General features: G+C 36.8%; 1 protein-coding gene across 11 annotated transcripts in view; it reads left to right on the forward strand.

Annotated features, from left to right (window-relative positions):
• Nucleotides 1-26,488, forward strand: part of STAU2 (staufen double-stranded RNA binding protein 2) — a 284,150-nt gene that overhangs the window by 79,393 nt on the left and 178,269 nt on the right. For all 11 annotated transcript variants that reach the window (XM_060200130.1, XM_060200104.1, XM_060200101.1 and 8 more), the window contains 4 exons: nucleotides 20,550-20,709; nucleotides 22,084-22,191; nucleotides 24,551-24,763; nucleotides 25,717-25,854. In XM_060200130.1, the coding sequence (XP_060056113.1) occupies nucleotides 20,550-20,709; nucleotides 22,084-22,191; nucleotides 24,551-24,763; nucleotides 25,717-25,854 (619 nt within the window). The remainder of the gene's footprint in view (nucleotides 1-20,549; nucleotides 20,710-22,083; nucleotides 22,192-24,550; nucleotides 24,764-25,716; nucleotides 25,855-26,488) is intronic.

A 26,488-nucleotide genomic window follows, 5' to 3' on the forward strand; every position in this document is an offset into this window, starting at 1 on the left:
ACTCACTTACTTTGTTTTGTTATTAATTGTTGACATTCTCACATTCTCTGGTCAAGACGCACTTCTTTAAAGATAAAGAAGTTACTATACTCCTGTATTATGGTTGACTGACAGGTCACAGAATAGTCTAGCATAACCCCAAACATGACATAAATGTCCCTTAGGACTTATGAAGAAGAGAATTGAAAAAAAAATCATAGAAAAGTAATTTTATTCAATATCAAATTTTTCTGAAGGTTTATTCAGTTGAATCTTTTTTTTTTTTTTTTAACAATAGCTGAACTCAGTGCATTTCTGAATCCTGTCTTGTATTTTGAGCTGCATTGACATTTTGAGTGTTTGATGAACTAAATGTCAGACCTTCTAGGGGGGCATGATGTGGAGAGCATTGCACCCTGGTGTGTTATAAGTACTATCAGGAATACCACCAAGCATTTAAAATTAAAAGCTAGAGATCTACTGACTTAACTAACAGCCCTTTTATGCACGTAAAGACTTTCTCTGTAGGTTTAAAGAGCTGGCGGCAAAGCCCATAGGTTAGTTACGGGGAAGAAAAGAACAGAAAGTACAAGAGGTGCTGAAGGATTACAGCGACACTGGGAATGTTTTAAGAACATTGATGGGTTAGTTGCTAAGAAAAGAGGGCAAACAAGTATGATTTTTCTGCTGTTCTGGCACAGTCTGTAATTTGCCCAGGGTTATATAGTAAAGGACTGAACTGGTCATTTTACCAAAGATAGGTCTTCAAAGGTTATGGTCTCCACAGTGTACTACTGTGTAAACACCTGCTTTTTGGGAACATTAGGATATCATGACTTAAATTTTTCAATTTTATTTTTTTGCCACTATGTTATTGTTGAGGCTTGATGTCTGCTTAGTGACTTCACTCTTCCCAGTGACCTTTCCCCCTTTCTTTCTCCCATCCAAGTACTAACCAGGCCCAACCCTGCTTAGCTTCCGAGATCAGATGAGATCGGGCATGTTCAGGGTGGTATGGCCATAGACTCCCCCTTTCTTTCTAATAGAGATAGAGAGAGAGAGGACTAGAAAGAGAGAGGCAATGAGAGATATATGCTACACTGCTTCACTGCTCCTGAAGCTTCCCCACTGCAGGTGGGAATGGGTGTCCTTGTGCATTGTTATGTGTATTCATCCAGGTGCACCATTGCCTAATACCTCAAAAGTAGGGTTTTCTGTATGTGCAGATGCTTATATCTTAGGAAAAGGTGGATTTATGCATCCATTGATCTGTTCATCCATCTATATATTTCAAGGGGGGAAGGGGAATGGAGAGAGTGAGAGGGAGGAGAGGGAGAGGAAGAGAGGGAGGGGGAGAGGGGGAGAGAACAGTACTATTTTGGTTTATGTGGTGTCAGGAAATAAACACAGGCAAGTCCTATGCTGTGCTGTAGCAAAAGGTGTCTTTTCCATGCATTATACTGTAAAAGGATCCAGGAGGTTGACCAAATACTTTCTTCCTTTTATGAATAAGTGATCTGTATGTCAGACAGTGTTGTTGACTCAAAAGGATCTGTATAGTTATAATATGTAGTCCAATGTGGGGTATGGTAATATGCTAAAGTACTTACCAATATCAGAAGAGTTTTCTAAGATACTTGCATAATCATTATAAAAACTCTGAAACTATTTCCATTGCCTGAATCTGAAAACATCTCCATGTGACAACTCCAACTAGTACACTATATTTCTATTTTCAGATTCTGAGTCCCTGAAAACTTTGTATTTATTTGTTTGATTGATGTCTTTGAAATGATTATGGGTGTATAAAGCAAAGTGATTATCTAGTTAATCTTTCATGTAGGTGAGGGAATGAAATGCATTTTATAAAAGAATTGGTTAAATGTACCTACTCCTTGGTATGTGTGTATTGATGTTTAATTATAATTTTTATGATGTGTCTGAGACAACATTTTTCTATGGAAATACAACTCAGGATTTAATATTGGGCAACAGTGGGAAAGTGGGATTTAGTGTGAAAATATTTGCTTTATGTAAACCTTTTTTATGAATGTAGCTAATGTATAAGTAAAGTCAAGCTGTAAAAACAGTGAGCTGGGAAAATGCCAAGTAAATTTTTTATATTCCAATGAATATCTGTTAACTACACGTAAGTGTTGTCATTAAAATACAGGCAAAATACAGTTAGGTTCACTTAGATTTGGATGAAAGAGACAAAATAGTAGAAGTATGTAGTAAGTGTCTTTACGATTTACATCTCCAAACAAAGCACATTAATCTTTCTGTAGCATAGCTGATGTAATGTCTCCATGCTACTTTGGGGAGTATTTGATGTGGGAAAGCATCCAGAGTTGATAGTTAATTCTGATTAGCAAAGGCACTGGAGTAGATGTCTGCATTGGACATTGCAACAAAGCAAACAATTTGTAAAATTCCTTTAAGAGTCCAGTGCAAAAACAGTAATTTATTTGGGTCTCTTATTCTAGGTATTAGAAAATTAATTTATCCCCAAAGGGTGTGAAACCACTTCTAAAATTATAATGTGTTTGCATTAGAACAACATAAGGTTCTTAGAAGTGTGTATACTTAAAGCTCAAATTAATGAGGAAGGAGAAGTATTTAAAATATTTTCTAGTACAAGTTTCAAGGTCCATTTAGTTGCTGGAAAGGACTTGAGAGATTCTCTATGCTAGTGGTATTCAAAGAATGCTCTTAGATAATCCTTCACCAGAGATGATCTGTTGATGGAATTAAATGATAATCATTTTGCAGCTGCAAAGAAAAATATTGCCATAATTTTATGTAGTTAGGAATCTGCTGTTGCTGCTTGTATGCAGCATTTAGTACAGATGTATTAAAAACTTGTACATGGTGACATGTGTGCCACCACCTAGCCTCTTTTAATTTTACTTTTTTGGCATTTAGCTGCTGAGATTCACCTTGGTTTATTGACTTTCTTCCCTTCATTGTATGTTTAATTAGCATTTCTTCAAATGATAAATGACATTGTCATAAAATGTAATGCATGTGATAAAGTATAATAAAGTATTTAGTGCTTTCAAGATTAAAAGACTTTTAGCATATTAATCAAGTATATGGGAGAATATAGAGTTTTTAAAAAATTTTATTTCATAAGACAACAAAGCACTGCCTGACTTCTAGGGTTCCAGGGATCAATCCTGGGATTTCAGGCATGCAAGTTATATACCTGCTGAGTTACTTCTTCCCTGGTCAGTACACAGACTGCTCACTAAGCCATAGTACTAAATGTTCCAAAGTGTATTTTGTAAAGTGTACATAACTGTTGAAAAGAGAATTTCACAGCCAAGAAAATTCCTTCTTGAAAATACTACAGTAAAGCAGCATAAAGCCTATGGTAAGGTAAATTCATTAACCTTCCATCTACATTAATAGATTTCATGAAAGTTAATTGCTTATTTAGTGTAAGTAGTTATGGAAAGAACCCTCCTTTCCCACCACTACCACCTAAAAAGAAGTCCAAGGAAGGAAAATGAATGCAGAAACAGGTTAGATTTATAGGAAAAATTATAAATCTAACTTATTTGTAGGAAGAACCAATAAGATATAAATAGGCGATCTAATCAATATAAGCAAATGTGCATTTAAAGAAAAACGAATGGTGTCATGATGGGGTAAACTACAGATGCGTAGAAAATGATTCTGAGAGCCAGGTGATAGCGCAGTGGGTTAAGCACATATGACGCAAAGCGCAAAGAGCGGCATAAGGATCCTTGTTGGAGTCCCCACTTCCTACCTGCAAGGGTCGGTCACTTCACAAGCGGTGAAGCAGGTCTGATGGTGCCAATCTTTCTCTCCCCTTCTCTATCTTCTCCTCCTCTCTCCATTTTTCTCTGTCCTATCCAAGAACAATGACAATAATAACAACAACAACAGCAATAGTAACGATAAACAACAAGGGCGACAAAAGGGGAAAAAAAAGAAAATGAAGATTCTTGTAGATGGTTACTTTGTTGAACTCATGGAAAACAACTTCAGATCCTCGATAAAACCACAGGGAAACATTAACCAAAATCAAAAGAAGAATTAAAAAGATTGATTCCTATAGCAATAAAAGAACCAACAGTCAAAATAGGTAGCAACTACCATCATCTCCTGCCACTGCCCAGAAGAACAGCACTTGGCTTAATGATTTTTCAGAGGAGTTTTATTGAACCTTTGAAAAACAGGAAACAAATTATTTTGGACAATAAAATATAATCTTGATGTCTGAATCAGCAATGCCGGTTTAGAAATAAGAACGCAAGTTTTATTTATAGACTATCAATAGAAAATCCTAATTAAAGTACTGACAAGCAGAAATTGGCAATTGAAAGAAGACACTACTTAAACCGACTAAGCTGGAGTCTAGGAATGTCAAGTTGTTCACTATTCGAAAATCTGTTAATGAAAATCTCCTAATTAGGAGACAAAGCAAATATTGTTAACTATATACACAAATATAGAAATGACATTTTTAGTTGATACAGAAATCACTTGTTGACTTTGAAAGCACACTACTTAATACTTGAGTAAGTCTTTAATTTTTTTTTAAATCTTTATTTATTGATTGGCTAAAGACAGCCAGAAATTGAGAGGGAAAGGGAGGTAGAGAGGGAGAGAGACAGACACCTGCAACCCTGCTTGGCCACTTGCGGAGCTTCCCCCCTGCAGGTGGGGGCTGGGGGTTGGAGGCCTGGTCTTTTTGCAGTGTAACGTATGGGCTCAACCAGGTGCACCGCCACCTGGCTTAACACTAGGATGATATTCTGTGCAGGTGAAATAGGCACATTCGGTCTTTGTTCTTTTCTCCCCACCTCCCACTCGTGTCCCACCCATCTTCTCTTCCCTTAGCCAATAGTCCAGTATTACTATTCGTGTGAATATAGCGGCTGCACTTGCATTTAAGTAAGAACAAGAAAAGACTAGTTAGTATCAGCTGTTAGTATTATTTCGGAGGTATAGATTTAACACAAGAAAAAAATACAGTATGGAAAGAAGTAAAAACATGATTTTGAAGATCTGTTGTGATTGTCCATTTCAAAAATGGTAAGAGAATTAACCTGTTAGAGGCTACAAGAGAATTCAGTAAGGGAGATAGGTATAAAGTTGATACTTAGGAATCAAAAGTAAATATTTACAATATTTACTAATAAAAGATCATGGTAAGTAGATTCTTCTTAATCTTTAACATGCATAAAAATAGCTGAGGCTGTTTGGTAATAAATGTTGATGCTTAACTGCACCCAAAGAGTCCAGTTCAGTCAAAATTAAGTCTACATTTTGAAAAGTATTCCTGAACCCCACTAAGAGGGCGCCGGTGGTTTCTGTGAGGAGCATTCATTGAGAAAACGCTTCCCTGAGGAATTAATGTACATTCATTCCTGCACCATCACTGCTCACTTTTCTGCTAGCTTTTCTGTTGCTGTCTTTTGTTCAGTTATTTACATGTTTGAGAGCATTGCAGAGGGGGAAAAAAAAAGGGACACAGTGGCAGCAGGCTCTTGGAGCATCAGCCCTGCAAGTTACTCTACCAGGGACCTTTCTTTATAATTTCAAACTGGAAACATTTCCAGGACCGTTCTGTTTGTCGTCTCCTTTTCCATAGTCACACCTTACTGCTGTATCTGTACCCTGTTGTCCAGAGGGAAGTCCAGGAAATAGGATGGTGTCTTCTGTTGCGTGTGTTTTGGAAAACCACAGAGCAGGACCACTAGTAGATTCTGTGGGACTGTGTTTCAGGTTTCTTGTTGGTCAGATAATTACATAATTCTTGTGTTCTCTAATAGTTCCCAGCTTGAATAATTACTGATGTGAGGCAAAATATTAACTGGTTAAGTGTAGTTCCTCTGACTTTGTATTTACATCTTGGAAACTAAGAAAAACAAAACAGAACTATGTTGTTGATAGGGCCCATGTTTCTTTCTTTTTTTCTTACTGATTTAATAATGATCAAGAAGACCATAGGATATGAGGGGTACAATTCCACACAATTTCCACCACCAGAGTTCTGCATTCCATCAGGAGGCTTTCCTATTTTTTATCCCTCTGGGAGTGTGGACCCAGGATTATTATGGGGTATAGAAGGTGGGAGGTCTGGCTTCTGTAGTTGCTTCTCTGCTAGATATGGGCGCTGGCAAGTTAATCCATATTCCCAGCCTGCTTTTATCTTTCCCCAGTGGGGCAACCACACAGGGCTGAGCAGTAGCTTACCTGGTAAAATGCGCAAAACCCCCCATCTGCAGGGGAAAGCCTCGTGAACTGTGCTGCAGGTAGGTGTGTATCTTTCCTTCTTCTCTGTATCTATCAGAAAAAGAGTTAAAAAGAAAAGCAGAGGTGGGGGGTTGATATGGCTGGTGTGAGAGGTACATTGGTTGTGTAGGGTACCAAGCTCTGTGGCAAAAAGAAAGAAAGGAAGGAAAGAAAGAAAGGGGTATAAACAAAGAAACAAAAATGGGCAGGCAGGCCACAGATCCTCACCTGTACTTTTCAGCATTGTCTGTAATCGAGGATGGCAAGTTTAAACTATGTAGTAACTTGTCAGCTGTTCTCTTCTTGCCTCTCTTTGGTTGAAAAACTGAGTTTTAACTTGTGAGACTTAACACTTCCTACTTCAGACCCCTTGATGGCTCCCATTACATGTGGAATTGAGTTCTTCTGGTGTGCTGCCTGGCTACTTCTCAGACCTACTATTCTACTCCTGACCCTTTGACTCACTGCGCAGGGTACAAAATAACTTGCTGATACATTCACATGGGATAAAAGTTTTTTAGTTGTTTTTCCTCACTTAACTTGATTCTAAAAAAATGCCCAGAACTTTTATATTAAATAGCTATAACTGTTGCTTGTAACATTTCCCCCACCCCCATAGGCATTACCATGTCTAAAATCATCTTTTTATTCACCTTTTATTCAAACATCACTTCCTAAAGGAGTCCTTATTACTTTATTTCCTTACTCTGCTTTATTTTTCTTCCTAGCACATCTGATTAGTTATTACTGTTTTATTGATTGTTTGCTTGATGCATTGTCTCCTGAGGGCAATTCACTCTCCTTAGGGATTAAAGCAGTCCCTGGCATGAATTAGGCCCTTAATAAATATTTATTGAATTAATAATTTAATTCACATACCTCCTTGAAGCCAAACAAGGGTTGGAAGAACAATATTAATTTCTTAGAGTTCGAAAGGATGAGACAGTTTTTGGCACCCCCTCACCCCCCAATTTGGTAGGCTAATTTCTGGAAGTATGCCAAGAATGAAAATAAGAATTGGTGAGATCATCTAGGAAGGCAGTCTGGTCTATGAGAAAGAGAAGATTGAACCCTAGGGAGTATCAGCACTTAAATAGTTGTTTAAGAAGGTATCATCGTTAACATAATACCATTTTTAAAAACATGAAATTCTGTATACTGTGAATTATATATTTTACAGTATTGTGCAACTGCCATCACAAATTCCAGGCCATATCATCACTCCCCCAAAGAAATCTCATGTCCACTAACAGTTTCTTTTTATTATCCCTCTTCCCAGCCTCTGGCAACCACTAATCTACTTTCTGTCTCTGTGGATTTGTCTGCTCTGGCTATTTCATCTAACTGGAACCATGTAATATTTAGGTTTTTGTGTCTAGATTTTGCGTAATGCTTTCAAATTCCGTCCATGTTATAACACGTATCAATACCTCATTCCTTTGTATGGGTATACAGTGCTTCATTGTACTAATATGCTATGTGTTATTTATGAGGTGACAAACAATTGGGTTACTTACATATTTGTCTATTAATGTTGCTGTGAACATTTGTATACATATTTTTGTTTCAGCACCTTTAAGATTTTTTTTTTTTTCATTTGTATATGAGCAGACTTGTTATGTCAAGTGGTGATTAACTACCAAACCATTTGCCATAGTGGCTGCATTTACAAGAATTCCAGTTTCTTCACATCTTTGCTTTTATTTGTTACCTCTTTCTTTCTTTCTTTCTTCTTTTTTCTTTTTAATCTTTATAAATTTCATTTTTGAGACTTTCTTTTTCAATACATAAACTTCCTTTGATTGCATCATAAGATCTGAAAGTACTACATTACCATTCACAACAGCAAAGTCATAGAATGAAGTAGCAATCTCAAAATTGTCTCCAGATCTTCTTATACATGTTACATGTTATTTAGTTATTTTTGATCTTTAAACTATTTTTTAGTGGTAGTCGATTGCAAATTAAATTGCATAGAAAAATAGTGTCTTTTACATGGACAAAAAGGCAATAGGAAATAAAATGATTAGTGATAAGTTTTTTCCCTTTCATTTTTATTTAAACTTGTGATTAATAGTGGAATAGACAACTGTAAGATTACAGTGTTTAATTCCACACTGCACCCACCATCAAAGTTCTGTGTCCACACTCTTTCATCTCCCAAATAGAACCACTAAAGTTCTCACAAATTCTTAAAAGCATTTAACAATGGTCCTTGAAGACTGTTGAAGAATAGTGGTGATGGTGGACATCCTTGTCTGGGCTTCAATTTTAGGGGGAAAGCTTTCAGCTTTTCCTCATTGAGAATGATGTTAACCGTAGGTTTATCATAAATGGCCTTTATGCCCAATTTCCGGGGGTGGTGGTCTTTATCATAAATGGATGTTGGATCCTGTGAAATGCTTTTTTCAGCATCAGTTGATATGTCTGTGATTTTTATCTTTATTTTTGTTGATATGGTGAATTACATTGATTGATTTGTAGATAATGAACCATCCCTATTTTCCAGGGATGAATCCCACTTGGTCTTGGCAAATTATTCTCAAATTGATGGATTTGACTTGCCAAGATTTTGTTTAGGATCTTTGCACCCATGTTCATCAGAGATAGAAGTTTGTAGTTTTGTTTTTTGGTAGAGTACTTCCCTGGTTTGAGGATCAAAGTCATGTTAGCCTCATAGGATGTGTTTAGGAGTGATTGCCCTTCTTTGATTTTTTTTTTCTTTTCATAATAAACAACATTACTTCATTATAACAGAAAAGACGCCAGTCTTTAATTTCAGAATGACTTATAAAACAACTTAACATTAATTTCAGGAAATAAAAAGTTTATTGCTAATTGAATTCAATGGAGACATTAAATTAGGACACAAACTTCTTGCTAATTATATATATCCTCCCACCTGCACACATATATTTGTCAATTTACTTTAGGTTTAGAGATACCTACTATCTCTCAGTACTAGTGACTGGCCTGTTCAAGCTATCTACTTGGTTTTGGGTTATTCTTAGTAGGTAGTAGAATGCATCCATTTTATTTAGGTTGTCTAATTTATTTGAATAGAGGCTTTCATAGCTTTCTCTCTTTTTCTTTTTTTGTGAGTCTAGACTAAATGTGAATAGCTTAAATTCATATCGAAAGATTTAGTTACCAAACAGGTTAAAAAGCAAGATCCATCTATTCTATGTCTTCAGGCAGCATACATCTAAAAGAAAGAAAACAGAAGCTCCAAGTAATGACTGGAACAAGGTATTCCAAGCCAATAATGCAGGGGGGTGGGGGGGGAGTCTAGTCTAGACTCACAAAAAAAAGAAAAAGAGAGAAAGCTATGATAAAAACAACCAGCAATGAGAGAGCTGAAACTACAACTGTAGGTGGGGAAAATACAAAGATTCATATGTGATTATTATGAAAACCTCTATTCTATCTATTTCTTGTTGTGAGTGGTGTGCTAAGGTCTCTTACTATTATTGTGTTGCTGTTGAAGTCTCCTTTGAGGTTAGTCAGTACTTGTTTTATATATATCGGAAGTGTATATGTTGATGGTTATCCTTTCCTGTTGGATTGATCTCTTTTCACTTCTTTGCCTTGGAAGTCTATTTATCTAACAGAATAGCTGTTCCTGCCTCTCGTCCTCCCCCCCCCCCCCCGCATTATTGGCTTGGAATACCTTGTTCCAGTCATTACTTGGAGCTTCTGTTTCCTTTCTTTTAGATGTATGCTGCCTGAAGACATAGAATAGATGGATCTTGCTTTTTAACCTGTTTGGTAACTAAATCTTTCGATATGAATTTAAGCTATTCACATTTAAGGTGACTTGATAAATGTGGTTTACTTACAGACATTCTGATTTCTGCTTTGAGGTTGCTCTTTGTCCTTGTGGATTCTTTTTGTATTTGCTTCTGCTTGTTATTTTATGTAGATGATTTTCCATGATGGTTATTCCTAATGTATATATGCATATGCTTCCCATTTGTCTCTGTTATATTTTATTTTGTGGTTATCATGAGAATTGTGTTTGACTTACACTATCTACAACGGTCTTTTATGTTGGTATTGGTTTACCAACATTTGATTGTATTGCTCTGAGCATTTTGCTCTCCCCTTTCTTATCTATGTTTTGTTGTTGTTGTTATATTCCTGATTCTATTTTACTAATGGTCATCTCATTAAGAGTTGGAATTCCTTTGCTTCTTCTTTTCATATGGGATTCTTCTCAGTAATTCTTGGGCGGTAGGTTGGTAGCGGTGAATTCTTCTAGTTTCTGGATGTTTTAAAACATACTTACTTCTATCATATTTTAAGGATAATTATGTAGGATACAGTATTTATGGTTGGCAGTTCTTAACTGTTATTATTTCTTTATTGGGGGATTAATGGTTTATAGTCAACAATAGAAAACAATAGTTTGTACATGTGTAACATTTCCACATAACACTACAACCCCCACTAGGTCCTCCTCTGCCATCATGTTCCAGAACCTGAACCCTCCCCCCACTCCAGAGTCTTTTACTTTGGTACAGTTATTTTTATTTTTTTAATTAGAGATCAGCTCTGGCTTATGGTGGTGCAGGGGATTGAACATTTTATCCTCCACCTCCCAGAAAAAAAAAAGAAATTACATTATTTTCAAGTGCATATAAAATATTCTCAAGGGCTGACCATGTGTTGGTACACAAGGACAGGTTTCATTAATATTTTGAATTGTTTTTCTGGTTTCTCATGAATTTCTACTCTGGTTTTTCACTATTTCCCTCCTGTTATCTTTAGGGTCTCTTTGTTGCTCCTTTTCTAGTAGGTTCAGTTGTGATGTTAGATAGCTTACTTGAGCTCTTTGCTGTTGGTAAATGTGGCCCTGCATTGACATAAACTTTGCTCTTAGGACAACTTTTGCCACATCTCTCAGCTTGAACCTGGGACTTCAGATCCTAAGGCATGAGAGTCTCTTTGCATAACCATTATGCTTTCTATACCTGCCCTAATTCTTAACTTTTAATACTTTGTATATGCTATTCCACTCCCTCCTTGCTTCTAGGGTTTGCAAAAGAGATCTGGTGAGAGCCTGATGGTTCTAACTCTGTATATCAGTTTCTCATTTTCTCTAATAGTCTGCAATATTATTTACTCTTCATTTCTCTGGGTGGTTTTACTATGATATCTCTTGCTCTATGCCATTTTAGATTCAGGAAGTTGAATGTTTGTACAGCTTTCTGAACATGGCCCAGGTGTGGAAATCTTTGTTCTGATTTCTTTGAATATGTTCTCTGCTCCTCTCTCCTTCTTTTCTTTCTGGGGATCCTAATGACTCTCACATTCTCTTTTCTGATGGAGTTTGATATTTCTTGAAGAAATGCTTTATTTTTGCTAATCCTTTCCTCTCCAACAACTTTAAATTAATGTATGGTAGTTGCGTCATCTAATGCTCACATTCTCCCTTTAGCCTGAGTTAGTCTACTTCTTATGCCTACTATGTGAGTTTGAACTGCAAAGTGCCCTTCACACCCTGCATCTTGTTTGGAGTTTTTACTTATTTTATAATTCTGTGGTGAAATGATCTCTGAGTTCTTGAATTTGTGTCTTTAGTTTCTTGAGTTGCCTTCATAATAATTTTTCTTAATTCTATGTCATATTTTCCAGTTCTATTTCTGTCTTTGATAGTTTGTCATTTCAAACATCACTGGTTACTTCAAATCTTCCACTTTAGTGTGGCTTCTATTGTTGAGCCAGCAAGTGGTGCTGTGACTGTGGTGTTGGATATCCTTGTTTATGTATTGTTGTGGGGGAGGATAGAGGGGAAATTCTGCCACTTGTTACCAGCCTGTGATGTCAATATATGGTCTCACTGTTGTGTTTCTAGCCTTTAAGAATTAGAATGGGAGAATTGCTTTCTCCTGGGTACTCAAAGAACAGTCAGGATTTATTTTCCTACCTGGGTGTTGGGGTGCTGCCCACATGGCTTTAGTTCTCTTAATATATAATTTAATAAAATAATTTTTATTTATTATATAGAGACAGAGAAATTGAGAGGGAAGGGAAGATAGGGCGAGACAGAGTGACATCTGCAACTTTACTTCACCACTCGTAAAGCTTTCCTCCTGCAGGTGGGGACTAGGGGCTTGAACTTGGGTCCTTGCACACTGTAATGTGTGCTCTTAACCAGGTGCGCCACCACCTGGCCCCTCCCTTAATGTTTTAAATATGTTTTTCCCTTAAATACTCATGAACCGTGTAGGAAATTCTATATCTGATGTCCTGAGTTTACAGGCTAAATGCCAGAAATTCCCTGCCTTCCTGCTCCTGACAATGTACTCCATTGTTTAACTACCAAAATGCTGCCTGCTGCCACTAAGCATGGCTTCTTAAATCCTGAGAATTTCTCCCTTACTCCTTTTCCATCCACTGACCACATGCATCTGCACCCATTTGTGGCTAAATGAGTTTCTGAAAAAAATCCCAGTTGTAATTTCGTGAGTTTTCAGGTGATTTTTTGTTGTTGTTGTTGTTGATTTGGGTAGCAAAGTAGGGCAGTTGGGTTTTCCATGGCCATGCCTCTGTTGTTACTTTTTTTTTTTTTTTTCCAGCTATAACCACCCTAGTAGTATAAAGTGGTAGCTGATTGTGTTTTTGATTTGCCAATTTCCTAACAGACAGATTGACATTTAAGTTTGGGTTCCAGAAAAGTATATTATGAGAGCAAGCAATGAATAAAAGAGAGGAAACTGCAGTTAACTCTGTCTCTGGGTCTTATCATGCTCCTAGCATCTCTTTTTAGTAACTGAGATCGTCAACATTTTCCAGATCTCATGTTTAATTTGACTTAAATTGCCTTGTTGTCCCAAGACTGGCACAACACTTCCAAAATTTATAGATAACGTCTCTGTAGTTTATACCATTGCTTATTTAGTTCATTCTGAGGCAGCATAGTATAGAGGTTAACTGTATGGATTCTGGAATGTCCTCTGACAAGTTAATTAGTATCTCTCTTCCTTTTGTGTAAAATACAGCTAGTGTTGTTGCAGTGGCTGAGTGAGATTAGTATGTAGGCAGTTGATGTAGTGCCTGGCACATAGTGAGCTCTTTGTATGCTTCTGCTGTAATCTTGATAATAGAGGTAATGATGATGATGACGATGACGACAACTTATCTAGATACCCATTTAGTGAAGAAACAGGAGTAAGTTTATGCTAGTTCCAAGTGTGCAACTTCAGGGTAATAATTGTATGTTTAAAAATGGAGCTCTTTGATAGCATGTTCTGATGACATAGTCTTATTCTGGCAGCCATGTCAGTAACACAGCACAGATTATTTACTCCTGGGACACACATTGTACATTCTAGAAGTCACTCCACTGACTGTCAGATTTACATTTTGAGCACCTTAATTGATTTGGACAGTTCATGTTCCCATGTAGCCATATTATTTTCAAAAATTTAAATAATAAAACAAAACATAGCTTATAATTCTGTCACTCTATCCTATTGTTTATTGGTCATCTTTTTAAATTTTCCCTGAAGTATATAAAAGACAATTATAGCAATTCTGTGAATTCTACATGGTCTTCAAATAACTAAAAATCTTTTCAGCTGTCCTGTGAAGCTTTTCTAATGGGCTTTGATTGTTGAAATTCTTAAGACTGGAACTTAAGATCCCATAAAAGATATATTTTCAAAATTTCTAGATGTGTATAGAGGAAGAATTCTTTTTTATCTAGACATACAAACCTGAAAATATGCCAAGGACTATTCTGTTACTTTAAGATAAAACATGCCATTTTCCTATAGCAGGAAAAAGCATGCTGAGTGCCAAAAACCTGCACAAAGAGTCAAAATAATCAACATGTCTTTTGAATTCTAAGTTTTGGGCATTGGAGATCTTTAAACATAGATTCTATAGATATTTCACAGAAAAGTAAACAGAGATAGATGAAATGACATTTCTACTTTCAGTCAATGTTTGAAAGAAACACAGAAATGTCTTCTTATTAGATCAGAAGATAGCATAGTCATATATTTTAAGATATAAACCAGTCTGGGACAAATGAGTGCTTAAGCTGTATTGAGATATATGAATAATGCTATAAAACAAAATGAGGTAGTAACTTGTCATTTACAAAAAATTTCTAATGTTATTTGGAATATGTCTTTCTCACCTTGTAAAAATGATAGTTAGGAAAGTGGAGATGTTGGAGAAAAAGGCAGCTGCAGAATGGTAGGGAGGTCACATGAATTTTATTTGTTTAGAAAGGGATGGACCCACAAAGAGGGCATTAATAAATCAACTTTTGGGAGGATGGCAAGGACATATGGCATAGAAAGTTGTTTTAACTGATACTTAAACATAATCATAATAATTCTTTTAGTAACTATTAAGAAGTGTCAAATCTTCCCTTTTTTCACAGTCAAAATAAAACTGATAAGGAATGTTATATATATAATTCAATGGAACAAAATATACATTCTTTGATTTTACATTGACTTTTGAGGTTTTAGAGATAAACTAGATTACAAGAGTTAGGATAATCTAGGAAAAGGATATTTTTTATTTTATTTGTTGCTTTTTGGGTAAGAATGTCAACAGATTAGAGGGCGTGGGCTCAATTGCTGTTTTCAGTGGAGATGGTTTAGCTCTGGCATATGCAGTGCCGTGGTTCAATCCTGGGACCTTAAACATGCGAGTCAGTGTTCTGTTGTGCTGTCTCTCTGGTGCTGTGACTCCCATTTTTTTTTTTGGGTCTCTAGGGTTATCGCTGGGGTTCAGTGCCAACACTACGATCCCACTGCTCCTAAAGGAGGCTATTTCCCCCCCCCCCACTGGATAGGAGAGAGAGAAATTGAGAGAGGAGGGAGAGACAGAGAGAAGAATAGAAAGAGACAACCTGAAGACCTGCTTCACTGCTTATGAAGTGACCCCACTGCAGTTGGGGAGCCAGGGGCTCACACCCGGGATCTTACACAGGTCCTTGCACTTCATACTATTTGTGCTTAACCCGCTGAACCTGGCCCCGTGACTCACTTTTAATAGTAAGCCCAAGTATTGACCACAGAATTTTTAAAAAAATTTTTTTATATTAATTTTATTTATTTATTCCCTTTTGTTGCCCTTGTTGTTTTATTGTTGTAGTTATTATTATTGTTGTTGTTGGATAGGACAGAGAGAAATGGAGAGAGGGAGGGGAAGACAGAGAGGAGGAGAGAAAGATAGACACCTGCAGACCTGCTTCACCGCCTGTGAAGTGACTCCCCTGCAGGTGGGGAGCCGGGGTTCGAACCGGGATCCTTATGCTGGTCCTTGTGCTTTGCGCCACCTGCGCTTAGCCCGCTGCACTACAGCCCGACTCCCAACCACAGAATTTTAAATGAGAGAATAATAATATATATTGATGTTAATTTGTATGCCTGTGCCCATTAATTTTTTGTGTACATTGCTAGGACCACACGTGTCCACGATTTTACCAATTCAAGTTGACTTCAGAGAGAGAGGTAAGGGGGAGGGTGAAAAATAGAGAAAGAGACAGGAAAAAACAGACATCACAGCACTCGAGTCTCCTCCAACGTAGCAATACTCCCATGTGTGCTGTGGGCTCAAACCAGGGTTGTGTGTATTTTACCAAAAATGAATTCACTGTTTAAAATAAATAGAAAGAAGGACTTCATTTACTAGATTATACCAGCTTTTAAAGTTAATAAACTATTTCTTACCAAAGGAAATAAACATTTAGAAACCAGGACCTAACACACAAAAGCAACTTTGCTTCATTTCTCCTATAATTCAGTCTGGGTGTTATTAATTAATGAAAGAGCTCTGGTTAATTTTAATTGTCATGATGATATGTGATATGATATATAAGGTCTTCAACACATGTGGTATGTATTATTAATACTTGTTAAGAGGATAAAGTGAAATTGGAGTGGAATATGTCAGGCATACAGTTTAGGTATTTCCTGTTGTTAGTACAGGAGTGTTTTACTTTTTTGGTGAAAACATAGCATACCTAAAAGTTCGTCTCATATTTATACCATATAATTCATATATACATATATATATCCATATGTGTACCCGTACACGTACATTGACCCATATTTGATGACTAAAAAGATAGAGGCCCTAAGGGCTATTTAGGGTACAATTAATATCTTGGTCAGAAAATCAGCAGATTGTTTCAGTATGGTTATGTGTTATGACATCATATTCCAGTAAAGTTATAATGAAAAGAAATTTTGTTTGTCTCTGTGGCAAACCAAAATGAGTTTTGTAATTGTCAGCAGGCCTTAGTGATTATGGTGGCGCCCACTCCCTCTACTGTAGTTAAAGGTCTGTTAGCATTCCGGTTGTGGACCTCTATTTTCAGTATATAATTAATTGTAAACATTTGCTCTATGGTAAAAAGTTTGTCATATAAGATCTCAGTCCAGGAGTAAATTTCTGATTTCAGGTTGCCTGTTTTAAAGTTGCTTTTTTTTTCCTTCTGTTTTAAAGTTTTATAGTGGAACCAGTTAAAATATGCATCAAGTTCTGAGGAGGTGGGGAAAATGAATTTTGTGGGATAGATTGAAGATAACCTGTGTTCACTATATTAGCCTATCAAAATTTCTTAAAGGGATCTAAAATAAGATAGGTAATAGGAAATTATGCATGCCAGCTCACAGTTATTAAAATAAAAAAAAAACAAGGAGGACTGTGTTTTCTTAAACTGGTGTGTTTTTTTTTTAATGCTTTTTAAAATTTGTATACAGACTCCACAAAGTCTTTAAGTGTAAGTGCTTTTTTTTCTTTTAACTTTTTTATATTTGCCAATTAAAAATGTCACATGACATAACAAAACACACTTAAAACACTTTATCTTAAATTGATAAGAAACCATGGTTCAAGATTATTGACCTAAGAATTAAAAGTAGCAGCCTTTACTTTTGTTTCATACTTCAGATTTCTTCATTACAGTTGACACTATTGATGATCTCTTTCCCTGACATGGTGTAATTTTCTGACTCTGACCCTCTTTCATCTCCTTCACTGCTGTCTATTATTTCCCTTGCCTTTTGATCAAGGACATTAATCAGATCCCAGCCTCAGGCTTTCTTGCTTTCTTCCTTTACACTTACCCTTTCCAGCTGTTTATCCCTTCACCTGGTTTCAATTATTGCTCCCCAGATCTGTATCTTTGGTGTTGATCTATATTTCTAGTCCTTCACCGTCAGCAAACCTTTTCTAATTAGTCCCATCTGCTGTGTGAATAATTTTTCTTCCTCCTCCTTCTCCTCCTCTTTTCCAGTTGTTGTTATTACTATTATTTATTACGTTCTACCAGAACACTGCTCAGTTCTGGCTTATGGTGTTGTAAGGGATTAGACCTGGGACTTGGGAGCCTCAGGCATGAAAGTCTTTTGCATAGCTATTATGCTATCTCCCCAGCCCTACAATTTCTTCTTAATGCAGTAGTCCAGATGATTCTTCCAAATTTTAAGTCTGATTATGTTTCTTCTCTGCTTAAAAGTACTAGTGGTTTGACTTATTTCACTTTGTATGAATCAAATCCTTACAGAGATTTCTAAGGAAATTAATGTGAAACCTAGCCACTTTATTGTCATCTTTACTGTCCCTTTTCTCACTCTTATGACTCAAAAATGAGGTGGGTATCCTCTGAACTACCCGAATATGCATGATAATTACTGACTCAGAGCCTTTGTCCTTGCTTTTATTTTTCTGGCCCTATTCTTCACACCTGAATAGTTTCCTACCTCATTTATTTCATATCTTGTCTTGGTGTTGCACCAAGCCTTTACTACTCTTGTGCTGATCTTTTCAGATAGAAAGAGAGAGATAGGAGGAAAGACACCACATCACTGCAGCTTTCCCAGAGGTGGGGGCCGGGCTCAAATGTGGGTCCACATGCACAGCAAAACAGGTCCCTTCCCAGCTGAGCTGTCTTGCCAGTCGCATTGCAGGTCCTTACACAGTAGTGGCCCCCTCCCTGGATGACTATCTGAAACCGAATTCCTTGATGGTTCTGAACCTTTCCTGTTTTGAGTTTAATACATATCTCAACGTAATAGCCATTCTACAGTTTTATCTTACTTATTGTCTCTCTTCCTTATTCTAATGTGTGGTTTTATTCATTGTGTTATTTCATTATCACATTGAAGGTAAATAACTGTTGAATTAATACAAACTATTGTATCTACTGTCAATTGTAAACCATTAATCCCCCAATAAAGAAAAAAAATGTTCAATTAATGGATTTTTCTTACAGTCTCCTCGTTTCTTTTAAAAATTACAATTGTTTATCTGATAGAGACAGAGAGAAATTGAGAAGGAAGAGGAGCTGGGTGGGAGAGAGAAAGAGAGACACCTACCTACAGCACTGTTATTGCTCATGAAGGTTTCTCCCCATAGGTGGGGACCGGAGGCCTGAACCCAGGTCCTTGCACATTGTAGCATGTGCACTCAATCAGGCTCATTACTGCCTGGAGCCTCCTTAATTTCTTTTGTTTGTTTTATCTTCTTAGAGCTCCTTTTCAATGTTCATGTCTGCTTCACTTAGCTATGCTTTTTTTTTTTTTTTTAATCTCAATCTTGTTAAACACAAACCTACCTTAAAGACATTTACTATGATCCTTTCTGCTTAAGAATTGGTTTTAGCTTTCTGTCTTGTATCTGATCTCTGAAAAATGCTTATTCCTTTGGAGCAGTAACTCCATCACTCTGTTCTTCCAATTTCTGATCATAACTAAGTTCTGCTAAACTCAGAATAATCTGTACTGTCACGTCATTAAGCTTGCATATTTCTAGCCTCTGTTGTTGTTCCCTCTTTTAGTGCTAGATCATTTTTAGCTCGCTTCCACCAAAATGCAGCCGAGAAATTCTCATCAAGAATTTTTCTTGGGGAGGGCGGATAGGAGGTAGGGCAAAACTACTTTTTATCTGGTAATACTAGGTACCAATTAGAAAAAGTGGCAAAAACTACTACAGGTGTCTTTCTGTCTCTGTTTCTATTTCTGTCAAATAAATAAAATATTTTTTAAAACACACACAAAAAGAAATTTTCTGATATAATTAAAGTCTTATATAGATAATTTTTTAAAAAGTATTTTATTTTGGGGGTCAGTGGTAGTGCAGCAGGTTAGGTGCACATGGCATGAAGCACAAGGACCAGCTCAAGGATCTTGGTTCGAGCCCCCAGCTCCCCATCTGCAAGGGGATCGCTTGACAGGCGGTGAAGCAGGTCTGCAGGTGTCTGTCTTTCTCCCGCCCCCCCCCATCTCCCCCTCCTGTCTCCATTTCTCTCTGTGCTATCCAACAACGATGACATCAGTAACAACAAGGGCAACAAAAAGGGGAGAAAATAGTCTCCGGGTGCAGTGGATTCATGGTGCAGGCAACAAGCCCCAGCAATAACCCTGGAGGCAAAAAAAAAAATTTCCTTAATTCATTTTTTTGGATAGAGATAGAGAAACTGAGAGGGAAGGGGAGGTACAGAGGAAGAGAGAGAGAGAGACCTGCAGCACTGCTTCACCACTGCTTGAACCTGGGTCCTTGTGCATTATAGCATGTGCGCTCAACCAAATGGAGCCACTGCTTGACCCCTATAAATAATTCTTTACTACCGTTTATTTGTTTATTAATATTTTAAATATTCATTTATTTATTCCCTTTTGTTACCCTTGTTGTGCTATTGTTGAAGTTCTTATTGTTAATGATGTTGTTGTTGGATAGGACAGAAAGAAATGGAGAGAGGAGGGGAAGATAGAGAGGGGGAGAGAAAGGTAGACACCTGCAGACCTGTTTCACCATTTGTGAAGTGACTCCATTGCTGGTGGGAAGCTGGGGGCTCGAACCGGTATCCTTACTTCTGCCCTTGAACTTTGCACAACCTGCACTTAACCTGCTGCACTACCACCCGACTCCATATTTTGTTTTAATGAGAGAGAGAAAGTATAACAGAGAGACTGGAGTACTATTCACCTCTAGATTATGGTGATTTGGGATTCAATCTGGGACCTCTGGGATCTTAAGCTTGAAAGTCTGGTCCTTAACCACTATATATTGCTCTGGCCTTAATTTTTATTATATTAATGTATGCTTCATTATTTCTAATAGGTTTTTCATGGAGATGAGTATATACTCTGTTGTTTTATAGATATATTACTCATATTCTCTCAAATGCATCCACAAGTTAAAATTTTTAATAGTGCTAATAGGAAGCATAAGAGATTATATGGCAGGTCTCATAGTACAAAACAAAATCTTATTAATGATTACAGAGGAATGTTATTGAACATGATATTTTTGTTTTCTTATGTTAGGTATCATTGTCCGGTGCCCAAGATCTTTTATGTTCAGCTGACTGTAGGAAATAATGAATTTTTTGGGGAAGGAAAGACTCGACAAGCTGCTAGACACAATGCTGCCATGAAAGCTCTTCAAGCATTACAAAATGAACCCATTCCAGAAAAATCACCTCAGGTGTAGTAGTGATGCATGTAACAATTTCTGTCCTATAGTTCCCCGGAGAGATTACTGAGACCATAAGTGCATGTTTGTAAATTAAAGAAATAATCTTCCATGATAGGAAAGAATACGAAAATCTGCTAGGATTTGTTTCTCTTAACTAGATTCATGTTTCTGCAGGGATGACCTTGCCTTTCAGGGTTTTGTTTTATTGAGGGAGTTCACTTCTCAGATAAGTTAAGATTCTGGGTTATGAACAAGGATGAGAAATAACATTCGGTTACCCTGCATTTGATGTTAGTATTGATTTAACATGTTTTACATTGTGTTCATCTAGACTCAGAGAATTTAAGATGGATTTTCATTGCTACATTATATTAAAAGTGATCTTCAGTAATTTCACTCATTGTCATTCTCATGTCTTTATTCTCTCCCTTTTGTTTTTATTTATTTAGAATTTATTTATTTATTCATGAGAAAGATAGAGAGAGAAAGAAATTAGACATTACTCTGGTACATTTACTGCAGGGGATTGAACTTGGGACCTCATGGCTGAGAGTCCAGTGCTTTATCCACTGCGCCTCCCATACCACTAGTTATTATCACTATCGCCTTCAAAATGATAGTGGCAGTTTCAACTTTGTCCAATGTCATTTTGTTGCATTTTTCCACTTAGTTATTTCATATTATACAGTTCAATCTCCACAATATCCTTTTCCCCAAACCTGTTGTTTTATTCATTAGGACTTACCTTATTTAATGGAACACAAGTATTTTTCTCATTGTCTCCTTTTATTAATATGCATACCTGTTTATCTCTTTTTCACTGGATCATAAGCTTATTCACAGTAGGAATACTCTCTTTATTTTTTCTATTTAGACAATGTTCAGAATATATAATGCCGTCTAGAAATATTATGTTAAATCAGTGAGCTAATGAATTGGTGCCAGAGACTGACAGGGCTCAAAAAGTCCTGGTTTACATTTTGCTTTTCTTTCTATAATTCACTCTTCATAGAAGATTAAATGTCAGTATCAAGTACAAGTGCTATATGTGGAGGGGAATAGAGATTTCTAATGAGGATTGGAACTGGATCTCTGGGAATGTAGAATAACCTCAAATCAACATATGGTTGAATAAGAGATGTGTACAATCAGCATTTATCTGTCTCCTTTGTTAAAACAAAAAAAAAGAAATAGCAAGAAACATTGCAGCAAAGACCTCAACTGCTGTGATTACACTAATGTGATTACACAGGAATCCACAAGACAGTCTATGATTTTCTGTTTTTTTGTTATATTTTAGATGGATACTCCCTCGATTATACCACTATATAAAAAGCTGGTTACAAAATGAAAATTCATCCTCTCTCTTTTTTTGTGATTTAGAATGGCGAATCAGGAAAAGAAATGGATGATGACAAAGATGCAAATAAATCTGAGATCAGTTTAGTGTTTGAAATTGCTCTGAAGCGAAATATGCCTGTCAGTTTTGAGGTATGTGCTCAGAAAGAACCTCTAAACACCTACCCCCATTATTTAAAGAAACAAGTAAATATACTTAACTGGCATACTAGTACCCTGCATGTACTTCCTTGTGTTCAAACTCTTATCCAGAGATATAGGTTCTGGGGAAAATATCATTGATTATCATAGATTCTTGCCAACATTTTAAACTGTTTTTAAAAAATCAGCTATGTGTGTGTGTGTGTGTGTGTGTGTGTGTGTGTGTGTATGATATTTCAATTTTCACTTTCGGTTCTAATTTTGAGTATAGGTTGACATAGCAATTTACAGGATTTGGGGTTTTTAATAAGACCAGATTGAAAATGTTTAAAGAAATGTTTACTGACACATGTATTAGTATATCATTTCTTCAAAAATTGTGAAGAGCAAAATATTAGTAAATCACAAAGAAGTAATTATGCAGCTTTACTTTTTGGTAAATATGTCATAAAATATTAAGTTGTGTGAAATAAAAAAAACACTTAAATTATTATGTTTATTAAGTTGCTACTAATTTTGCAACTCAGATATGTAGAAAATAGACAAATCCCAGATCATGAAGTATTCTCAACATTTTGACATTAACCTACTAAGAAGCTCCTATATTTTACTCACAGAATCAATTCATTTCAATTGAGAACCTGCTTACTTTTTTCCTCAGATGCAATTCTAACAAATACGGCTATCTGATTTCTCAGCCTATAACAGATTAAAAGCAGAATACTGAGGAAGGCAGGTATAAAATATGTCTGAGAGGCTATCAGTCCCAGCAAGAAATGATAGGGAAAATTACAGAAGTATATTAAAATAATTGCTTTTACAAAAAATTATTGGAACTGTTGTCTTTTAAAGACTGCACTGAATAGTTTTGCAAGTCTTAGAAGTTCTTGGAGATACCTTTACGTTATAGTATATTTAACATTTTAATGATAATATAATATGAACTCTAAAATGTTAAGTATTTAGTATCCTATTAAGTTATCCTTTTTTTTTTAAATTGAGGATGTCTTTTAAAGTTATTGTATAAGTTATTTTGTTATTTTCAGATAATAAATTACCTGGAAAGTACACTCAATAGAAATTCCTTGTTTTCAGAAATGGTTCGAAGGCATTGTACTCTGCCTCCAAGGTTATCACTGGGGCTTGGTGCCTGCACTATGAATCCATTGCTCCTGGAGGCTATTTTTTCCCTTTTTGTTGCTTGTCATCGTTATTGCTATTATTGTTATTGCTGTCATTGTTGTTGGGTGAACAGAGAGAAATGGAGAGAGGTAGGGAAGACACAGAGGGGGAGAGAAGGATAGACACCTGCGGACCTGCTTCACTGCTTGTGACTCGACCCCCTTGCAGGTGGGGAGCCGGAGGCTCGAACCGGGATCCTTGAGCTGGTCCTTGGGCTTTGTGCCATGTGTGCTTAACCCACTGTGCTACTGCCGGACCCCCTGCTTTTCTTTTCTAATTGGTACCTAGTATTACCAGATAAAATAAAAATTTCTATGTAATGTTAAGTAGTATACTATGTTTATAAACAAAGTACTTTTTTCCTTTATTTTATTTTTTTAAAGACCCATCAGTCTTTTTTTTTAAATTTATTTATTTGATAGAGACAGAGCGAAATTGAGAAGGGAAGGGGAGATAGAGGGAAAGAGACAGAGAGACACCTGCAGCCCTTCTTCACCACTTGTGAAGCTTTCTCCCTGCAGACGGGGGCCAGGGGCTTGAACCCGGGTCCTTGCGCATTGTAATGTGTGCACTTAACCAGGTGTGCCACCGCCTGGCCCCTTTTTCTTTATTCTTATTTGTGCTTAGTAGTGGGTTACAAGACTGTAAAATTACATTATACCCACCACCAAGGTCCTGTGTCTTCTCACCTACACCTCCCAAAGATAACACCCCCCTCGGTCTCTCCCTCCCCTCTGTTTCTCTGTCCTATCCAAAAAATGGCCACAAGAGTAGTGAATTCGTAGTGCTGGCACAGAGCCCCAGAGATAACCCTGGAGGAAAACAAGAAAACAAAACAAAACAAAATTATTCTGAGTGGCCTGTGTATCAAACCTAATATGTTCTGTAAGAAACAGTGACTGTAATAGAATTGTCTTCTAAACTAGTAAAAACTAATTTCGGACTACTAATGTGTCTTTAGATTTATTTTCTTTCAGTACCAGTTAAATATCATGGATAGTCCATGTGCAGTACCTTCATAATAAAATTTTGATAAAATTACAATTTTGGCATATTCTTAATTTCAGTTTTGATTATGCTTTGAACGTTAGGGAAGCTCATGCTTAAGGACACTTGAGGACATTTTAGGTGTCTGTATGTCATTTACTATTTTGCTTCTGTTTAATAGGTTATTAAAGAAAGTGGACCGCCACATATGAAAAGCTTTGTTACTCGAGTGTCAGTGGGAGAGTTTTCTGCGGAAGGAGAGGGAAATAGCAAAAAACTTTCCAAGAAACGGGCTGCAACCACTGTCTTACAGGAGCTTAAGAAACTTCCACCTCTTCCTTTGGTTGAAAAACCAAAACTGTTTTTTAAAAAACGCCCTAAGACAATAGTAAAGGTAAGCATATGCCTGTGAACATTAATTAGATTTACTATATAAATATCATGGAAACTGTAGGTGAAAAAAATTTCCTATAAGTTGGCGCCTATATCTCTGGATTGTTTCCTATCCCAGAATCAAGTTTGAAGTGTGACTGTACATGAACAACAGTCAGCAGCAGATACTCTGCTGTGTGTACAGTTCTGGATGCAGCGGAGCACACTCTGCCATGCACACAGATTTGGGTTTGAGCCCCCGGTCACCATATGGAAGCACCTGTACGGAGAAAGCTTTATAAGTGGTGGAGTAGTGTTGTGGTGTTTCTCATCCTTTTAACTTCTGTCCCAGAGATAGATAGACAGACAGACTGCCTGGGGACATAGCATAATGGTTATACAAATAGCATTTAATGGCTGAGGCACCGAGGGTCCCAGGTTCAATTCCCAGCATCACCATAAACCAGAACTAAGCAGTGCTATTGAGAGAGAGAGAGAGAGAGAGAGAGAGAGAATATCAATCTACTAAGAGCAGTGGAATTCTGATGGCCTAGAGCCCCAGCAATAACCATGGCAGCAAAATATATGTACATAAATATATGTGTGTGTTATGTGTATATTAATAATATTTCAGAGCCTAAGATTCTCGAGAAACCTTAGTTTCAGGTCCATTTTGTGATTTTTAAAGTTTTTTCTGGAGTTGGGAAAATTTATTTTCATAAGTGACACATTAATTTCTTCTTGTCATTGTTTTGGGGACAAAGATTTAGGATTTAATAACAGGTATTACAGGCATATTCTTTTTTTTTTTTTAACCAGAGCGCTGTTCAGCTCAGGCTTATGGTGGTGCAGGGGATTGAACCTGGGGCTTTGGAGCCTCAGGCATGAGAGTCACTTTGCATAACCATTGTGCTATCTACCCTCCGTCCTACAGGCATATTCTTATATATTTTTTTTTCTGAAATTATTTTTTAGGCTGGACCAGAGTATGGTCAAGGAATGAACCCCATTAGCCGTCTGGCGCAAATTCAGCAGGCCAAAAAGGAAAAAGAACCAGATTATGTTTTGCTTTCAGAAAGAGGAATGCCTCGACGTCGGGAGTTTGTGATGCAGGTACTGTATTTCCAATTTTGATACAAGGAGGATTCTTGTTTAACTATTGGAAAAATTTAGAAGATCTCACATTAGAGGTAGAGGCCTGGGGGAAAGGCAAATTTGGAATTAAAAATAGAAAGTAAAACTGCTTAACCTTAGCGTATTCATTCCCTCTAGGCCCCACCTGCTAACTTATTTGAAACATTCAAGTGTCAAGGGCATGTTAACCAGACAGAATGAAATTTTGAAGGGTCTGTTCATTCATAGAGGTTATTTACTACAGAGTTTATCATTTAGAATACCTCTCTCTAGCTTTTCATGTTTAGAGTCTATTAACTTGGCAATTGGAATTAGACAGAATTAGAAACAAAATTTAGAAGGATAGATGTAATAGATGGAACAGAGCTGAGGTCATGAGCTTGTGGGTTATCAGGAAATTAGGGAAAGAGGGCTAGTTGGCTTCCTAACTTGGTGGGGACTGAGGGACTCAGGATTACTGAGGGAGTTAATTGCCATGTTATGCAGCCAAGAAAATTGAAGGATGTTTGTGAATGTATTTGTAGATGGGTGGAGTATTAGATTGAGGTAGGGTACTTAAAATGCTTTCCAGTTCATATCCTACTTGCCAGTAATCTTCATTTGCCAATCAAGC

Source organism: Erinaceus europaeus, chromosome 1 (genome assembly GCF_950295315.1).
Source record: "Erinaceus europaeus chromosome 1, mEriEur2.1, whole genome shotgun sequence".
NCBI classification, from domain to species: Eukaryota; Metazoa; Chordata; class Mammalia; order Eulipotyphla; family Erinaceidae; genus Erinaceus; species Erinaceus europaeus.